This window comes from Leucoraja erinacea, chromosome 10 (assembly GCF_028641065.1).
Source record: "Leucoraja erinacea ecotype New England chromosome 10, Leri_hhj_1, whole genome shotgun sequence".
Classification (NCBI taxonomy): domain Eukaryota; kingdom Metazoa; phylum Chordata; class Chondrichthyes; order Rajiformes; family Rajidae; genus Leucoraja; species Leucoraja erinaceus.
The window spans coordinates 9,235,846-9,243,247 of record NC_073386.1 but is presented as its reverse complement, the minus strand read 5'-3'; the positions used below and the strand labels follow the sequence as shown (position 1 = coordinate 9,243,247).

The 7,402-nt window shown below is 47.6% G+C and overlaps 1 protein-coding gene across 4 annotated transcripts in view; it reads left to right on the top strand.

Annotated features, from left to right (window-relative positions):
• Positions 1-7,402, top strand: part of LOC129700763 (uncharacterized) — a 61,201-nt gene that overhangs the window by 51,180 nt on the left and 2,619 nt on the right. The window contains exons 1-3 of one of the 4 annotated variants that reach the window (XR_008724098.1): positions 143-294; positions 2,402-2,465; positions 5,399-5,757. Coding sequence is in view for 2 of the 4 variants with exons in the window: in XM_055641438.1 (XP_055497413.1) it covers positions 2,402-2,465; positions 5,399-5,649 (315 nt within the window). In the remaining 2 variants the exon portion in view is untranslated. Of the gene's footprint in view, positions 1-142; positions 295-2,401; positions 2,466-5,398; positions 5,758-7,402 lie in introns of those variants that run through there. The other 3 variants (XM_055641438.1, XR_008724097.1, XM_055641439.1) reach the window with 3 other exon arrangements.

Below are 7,402 nucleotides of genomic sequence, written 5' to 3'. Positions count from 1 at the left end.
GTCCGCTCGCTCGGGGTGTTTCAGGGGTCCGTTAAATCGCATGAAAGCTCCGAGCGGGAGGAGGGTTTCAAGCCGGTCGCCGAGCCGAGCCCCGTCCGTCCGTCCTTCCTCCCTCATTCCCCCGCTCCCGGCCGCGGCGCCATCTTCAATCGCTCGGCGGAAACGGCCCGCGCTTCCGGCCTGTCCCCATCCCTAACCCGCCCCTGGGCCCGGGCCCGGGCCACCAAAGCCTCGGCCCTGCGGCCCTGCGGGTCTCCCTCCATCTGCTCCCACACTCCGAAGACTTACAGGAATGTAGGTTCATTGGCTTGGTGTGTGTGTAAATTGTCCCTAGTGTGTGTGTGTGTGTAAATTGTCCCTGTGTGTGTGTGTAAATTGTCCCTAGTGTGTGTGTATTTTTCGTTGTAAATGCATTTCGTTGTCTCTGTACTGTACACTGACAATGACAATTAAAATTGAATCTGAATCTGGTGTAGCATAGCGTTAATGTGTGAGGATTGTGTTTAAGAAGAAAGTGCAGTTGCTGGAAAATCGAAGGTGGTACACAAAAAAATGCTGGAGAAACTCAACGGATGCAGCAGCATCTATGGAGCGAAGGAAATAGGCAAAGTTTTGGGTCCAAACCCTTCCTCAGAGCAATGGGGGGCGGGGAGAAGAAAGGAAAAAGGAGGAGGAGCCCGGGGGCTGAGGAAGGGGAGGAGATAGCAAGGACTAACAAAATTGGGAGAATTCAATGTTCATGCCCCCAGGATGCAGACTCCCCAAGCGGAATATGAGATGCTGTTCCTCCAATTTCCGGTGTTGCTCGCTCTGGCTATGGAGGAGACCCAGGGCAGAGAGGTCGTATACGGAGGGGGAGTTGAAGTGCTGATGTGTAGGGATTGCTGGTCGGCGTGGACTCAGTGAGCCGAAAGGCCTGTTTCCGCGCTGTATCTCTAAAACTAAAACTAAACCCTTGAATCCTCTGTTGTCCAGAAATCTGCATGGGCCTCGAATATGCAATGGTTCAGCATACACAGCTCTTTGAGGTGGAGAATTCCAGAGATTCTGAGCCATTTGAGAGAAGAATTCTGTCTTTCACAGACAATCTTTTAACCTGAGATTACACTCCCTAGTTGGACAAAAAAATGACACAGTCCTAGAGCAACTCAGCAGGTTATGTGTAGGAAGAGACTGCAGATGTTGGTTTAAATCGAAAATGCTGGAGTAAGTCAGTGGGACAGGCAGCATCTCTGGAGAGAAGAAATGGGTGACGTTTCGGTTCGAGACCCTTCTTCAGACTGAAGAGGGGTCTCAACTCAAAACGTCTCCCATTCCTTCTCTCCAGAGATGCTGCCTGTCTCACCGAGTTACTCCAGCATTTTATGTCTAACTCAGCCGGTTAGGCAGCAGAAGTGCTGGAGTAATTCTAGTTCAACACTTCTTAACACAAAAACATGAGTCACTACACCGACTCTGTCGAAGCTTCCCCAGAATTTAATTTTTACCTTTTCTATCATTTACTAGATTTGTTTTTCAGATATCTGGCAATGAAAATTTCTGCTTTGTTTTCTGTGCATGTGCAATTTTAGAAGCATTTGTTGTGTTTCCAGTCACCAGTGTGTGGCGCTGGGGGACCATTGTAATTCAAATTGCTTCCCTCATAGATACTATTCCTTGCTCGTTTCATGTGGCAATTTTCCACAGAAAGAAACTATTGCCGTTTTAAGATAAGAGTTTTTACTCTTTTCATTTGTGCTTTATATCTTACTAGACTAAGTGGGACCCGTTGGGTCCCAGCATTACACGGGAGGGCTGGTCCCCCAATGCAATATTCCACCTCCACCAATGATGAGTGGAGAGGGACTCTGAGTAAGATGGCCAAAAATCACAGCCGTACGTTGTAGCATTTTTTCTAAAATCAATATAAAGTGCAAACAGGAAGTGGTCAAGATTAGACTTTTAATTATATACAAGGCAAGGCAACTTTAATTTGGCAAGGTAACTTTAATTAGGCAAGGCAACTTTCATTAGGCAAGGCAACTTTCATTAGGCAACACAGCTTTAGCATTTCCAAAACAAAGGCAACACAGCTTGAGCATTTCCCAACCAAAGGCAACACAGCTTTACCATTTCCAAACCAAAGGCAACACATTGTAGCATTTCCAAACTATATTTTCAAACCACATTAAGGGTACTGATGGGTCAGTAAAACCACTCACAGTTTAGTAGACATGTGCTCAGTGTTATTCACAGCTCAGACTGAGCGACGTGACCCTCTGTTTTCTCCCATCTTGCAGAGATTGACTGAGGCACTCAACACTTCTGGGTTTTATAGTCCCTCCGGAAGGGGCGTGGCCTTCAGGAGAGAGAATCTCAACATTTTTTAAACACTAATAACTCTTTTATTTTTCATTGATAGGAAAAATCCGCTTGTCCTGCGCAGTGGAGGGGGACTCTGAGTAAGATGACCAAAAATCACAGCCGTAAGTGGCAGCGTTTTTTCTAAAATCAATATACAGAACAGGAAGTGGTCATGATCAGAATTTTAGTAATATAGATTGTGATTAGATAAGGAAAGGTGAGGAGGACTGAAATGTAAAGCCAGAGGGAGGGAAGAATGTAGGTGGAAGGGATCATAGGGGAGAGAAAAGAGGGGTATAAAAAGGTACAAAGGGGGCTTTGAATAAGGAGGATTGGGAGTTGAGCTGAAGGAGGCGGGAAAGGAACAGGGTGACGGGGGTAATGAGAGAAATTGACCTTCCAGATAGCGGTGACAGCAGTGGACAGACGGTAGAATTGGTGCTGAGGAGCGGGTTGTGACTTCAACTCCCAAGCTTTGGAAATGGTGGCCGATTGGGAAAGGGGGAGATGCAGCGAGACCTGGGTGTCATGGTACACCAGTCATTGAAGGTAGGCATGCAGGTGCAGCAGGCAGTAAAGAAAGCAAAATGGTATGTTAGCTTTCATTGCAAAAAGATTTGAGTATAGGAGCAGGGAGGTTCTACTGCAGTTGTACAGGGTCTTGGTGAGACCACACCTGGAGTATTGCGTACAGTTTTGGTCTCCAAATCTGAGGAAGGACATTATTGCCATAGAGGGAGTGCAGGGACGGTTCACCAGACTGATTCCTGGGATGTCAGGACTGTCTTATGAAGAAAGACTGGATAGACTTGGTTTATACTCTCTAGAATTTAGAAGATTGAGAGGGGATCTTATAAAAACTTACAAAATTCTTAAGGGGTTGGACAGGCTAGATGCAGGAAGATTGTTTCCGATGTTAGGGAAGTCCAGGACAAGGGGTCACAGCTTAAGGATAAGGGGGAAATCCTTTAAAACCGAGATGAGAAGAACTTTTTTTTCACACAGAGAGTGGTGAATCTCTGGAACTCTCTGCCACAGAGGGTAGTTGAGGCCAGTTCATTGGCTATATTTAAGAGGGAGTTAGATGTGGCCCTTGTGGCTAAGGGGATCAGGGGGTATGGAGAGAAGGCAGGTACGGGATACTGAGTTGGATGATCAGCCATGATCATATTGAATGGCGGTGCAGGCTCGAAGGGCCGAATGGCCTACTCCTGCACCTAATTTCTATGTTTCTATGTTTCTATTCCAGGGTCAGCTGCGGGAGTTAAAAACTTAACTTATTTAAGATTTTTTTAAAAAGGACTTTTCTTTTGTTCAGCGATACAGCGTGGAAGCAGGTCCATCGGACCACCAAGTCTGTGCCGACCAACAATCAGCACAAACACTAGTTCTAGCCTACACTCGAGGGACAGTTTACAGGAGCAAGATTTATGATGTCCCTGCATCTGATCTTCAGCACATTCTTCAACTGTGTAAAACCAGAATGTAGTTGTGTAAATCCAGTCACAAGGAATCAGTTAACGGCCTGAGCCCAACAACACAAAAATCTCACTGCTTGCCGATCACATTTTGCTGTGAGCTTTGAGCATTCAACAGTGCCAAGCATATTATTTGGAAGAATAATGATAGGGAAGCAGTAACTGAATCATGAATTAATATTGACAGAGGTGAATGACTGGTGAAATCGTTTAATATAAAGCAGCTATTTTGCCCTTTAATCATAGTTTTTGTTGATCTTGAAAGTATAGCTGTCTGCATGTGACCCCCCCCACCCTGATGATGTTCAATGTGCATTTGTTTAAATGGCCACAGACGTGACAACACGGCTCGTCAGTAGTCAGTCATCTAGCATACACCCAAGTATTATTTCTAGATAATTACCAGTAGGGAGAGGGTGCCAGACGTCTAATAAACTGTTCATTTATGCACCTGCCAGATGCGGTGCCATTTCATGTCCAGCCAGCACAATTATGCCTAAAAAGATCCTCTGAGGCAATTTCTGAGCAGATCTGAATGCAGGCAAATGACTTTCAGCAACAAATGGTTTCGCCTGTAAACCGAGAATATCATCAAGCCACGTGCTCTCTTCAGATTCTCACACTATTGGTGTGGCCGAATTCATTGCGTGGATGGAGTAACCACCATCACCCAGAATCCTGCTTTGCTCAGATGGTGGAGTTTGCACTTTCAGTTCCTCAAATGCCGAGCTCTCAGTCTCAGCTGTGTCCCTGCAGTAAATTACAGAGAGACATCAGATTCTTCCTCGATGCAAGATCATCAAGAAAGGAAAGAGAAAGGGGTGGCACCGTGGTGGAGTTGCTGCTTTACAGCGCCAGAGACTAACGACAGGTGCTGTCTGTACGGAGTTTGTACATTCTCTCTGTGACCGCATAGGTTTTCTCCGGGTGCTCCAGTTTCATCCCACACTCCAAAGACATACAGCTTTATAGGTTAATTGACTTTGGTAAAATTGTAAATTGTCCTTAGTGTATAGGATGGTGCTAGTGTACGGGGTGATCTCCAGTTGGCGCGGACTAGGTGGGCCGAAGGGCCTCGTTCTGCGCTGTATTTCAAAAGGCTGAAGAAAACAAGGAAGTATAGATCAGACGGCCTTGCATCAATCATGTTAGTGTCTATTATTGGCAGCACGGTGGATCAGCGGTAGAGTTGCTGCCTTACAGTGAATGCAGCGCCGGAGACCCGGGTTCGATCCTGACTACGGATGCTGTCTGTACGGAGTTTGTACATTCTCCCCGTGACCTGCGTGGGCTTCCCCCGAAATCTTCAGTTTCCTCCCACACTCCAAAGACATACAGTTTTGAAGGTTAATTGGCTTGGTAAATGTAAAAATTGTCCCTAGTGAGTATAGGATAGTGTTACTGTGTGGGGGGGGGGTAGGGGGGGTTGTGGAGGAGGAGTGTGGGGAGGGGGGGGGTGCGCGGAGGGGGGGGTGGCGTGTTGTGGGGCGGGGGGGGGGGTGGAGGAGGGGGGGGGGGGGGGGGTGTGTGGGCTCACCGGTTCTCGGCCCCGGTTCCAACCGCACTCCTGTCTCCAGGACCCGGCTCCGGGCTCACTCAGCTGCTCCCGTCCCCAGCGCCCGTCGCGCTCACAGCCTCGCCAGCGAACACAGCCCGCCGAACACAGCCCGCACCAACCCACGGAAAACAGCCCATACTCCGCTATTTCACCTTTATTCTCAGCGGCTTCTGGACGGCGGCTTCTGGATGTGCTCACGGACTCGGCCCCGCCTCCGGGGATTTATTCTCCAGTGGGTGCCGGAAGGGGCGTTACCTTCATGGTGACTGACAGGCGAGAAGACCAATATGCTGATCTCATGATTTTTTAAACCTTCATAACTTTTATAATCTTCCACCGATCCGAACAAAACCTGGTGGCTTGGAGCAGAGGAGAACGGTGAGTAAGATGGCGAGTAATCCTGGTGATATAGGGTAGCGTTTTTGCGCAAATTTAAAATCAACGCAGACAAGATGAAAGTCATGATGAGAGTTTTAGTAATACTATAGAAGAAGGATAGATAGGTAGATAGATGGGTGGATGGATGTCGGTCGTCAGCGAGGATCCGGGGGGGCCAAAGGGCCTGTTTCCATGCTGTATCTCTAAACTAAACTAAAACCTAAGTATTAATAGCGAACTTTAAAAAAATTGATAGCATTCAGCATTGTTTTGTAAAAGGGAAATAATTTTTTGAGGCTATAACTAGTGGAGTAGATATGGGGTGCCTGTTAATTTGCTATAGTTGGACATTCAGAATGCTTCCATTAAGGTTTTATTTATCTTGACACAAGGTAAACATTTATTACTCTATGTTTGAACGGATTGGTTTTATATTCAACCACATTAGTGGGTCTAGAGTCACAAGGAGTAATATAGTTGTGTAATAGGTTAGAATAGCAGATTTCCTTCACTGAAGTAGTGAATCAGATGGGATTTTACGTCTGGTAGTATTGTAGTCACCACTGCTAATTACTACGTTATTATTAAACCGGGATGCAGTGAGAGTTCACCCGAATGGCACGTGAGGTGGCCGGTTTGTTGTATGAGGAGGTTAACCAGTTTGGGCCTCTGTAGCCTTGTATTTATAAGAATCGGGTGTTATCTCACTGAAACGTACAGAATTCTTAAGAGTGTAGGGGGAACCACGGATGCTAGTTTAAACCGAACACAGGCACAAAAAGTCAACGGGTGGGCGGCGCGACTCACGTCGCAGCGGCCTCTGCAGTCCGTCCGTCTGTCTTTTTTTTTTTTTGTCTTGTTTGAATGTAGTTTTTATTTATTTTTAACTGGGTATGTGTGTGGGGGGCAGGGGGTGGTGGGGGAAACTTTTAAATCTTTCCCCTGCACGGAGAACCCGACCTTTTCTCTGTCGGGTCACCGTTGTCGTTGGGGCCTAGCACCGTGGAGCGGCCTCCAACCAGAACGACCTGGGGCTCCAGTCGCAGAGCTGCGGACTTACTTACCATCGCAGAGCTGGCCGAGTTCGGAGCGGGAGGAGCTGTGGTGGCGCGCTGCTGCAGCCTGACCCTGGAGATTCGGAGGCTCCAACCGCAGGTCTGGTGAACAGTGACACCGGGGGCCCGCGGGTCCCTGCTGGGAGACCGCTTTTCGGGGCTTCCGCAACGGCGACTTCTCCCGCCCGAGTTGCGGGGTTGAAAATTACCTAGAGCGGGGCCTGACATCGCCCGACGCGTCTTTAAATGGTCGCGGGACTTGCTAGCGCACGCCGGGGGCTCCAACACCAAGACCCGGAGCGCGGCCTTGCATCACCCGGCGCGGCTTTAAATGGCTGCGGGACTTGCTAGTGCAGGGGAGAGATAAGACTTTGTCTTCCACTGTGATGGATGTTTGTGTAAATTGTGTTGTGTCTTAGTTCTTCCTATTGTGCGTATGACTGCAGAAACCAAATTTAGTTTGAACCTCTGGGTTCAAATGACAACAAATAAATTGTATTGTATTGTATTGTAAAATGCTGGAGTAACTGCAGGTCAAGCAGTCTCACTGCAGAGAAGGAAGAGGTGATGTTTCAGGTCGAGATCCTTCT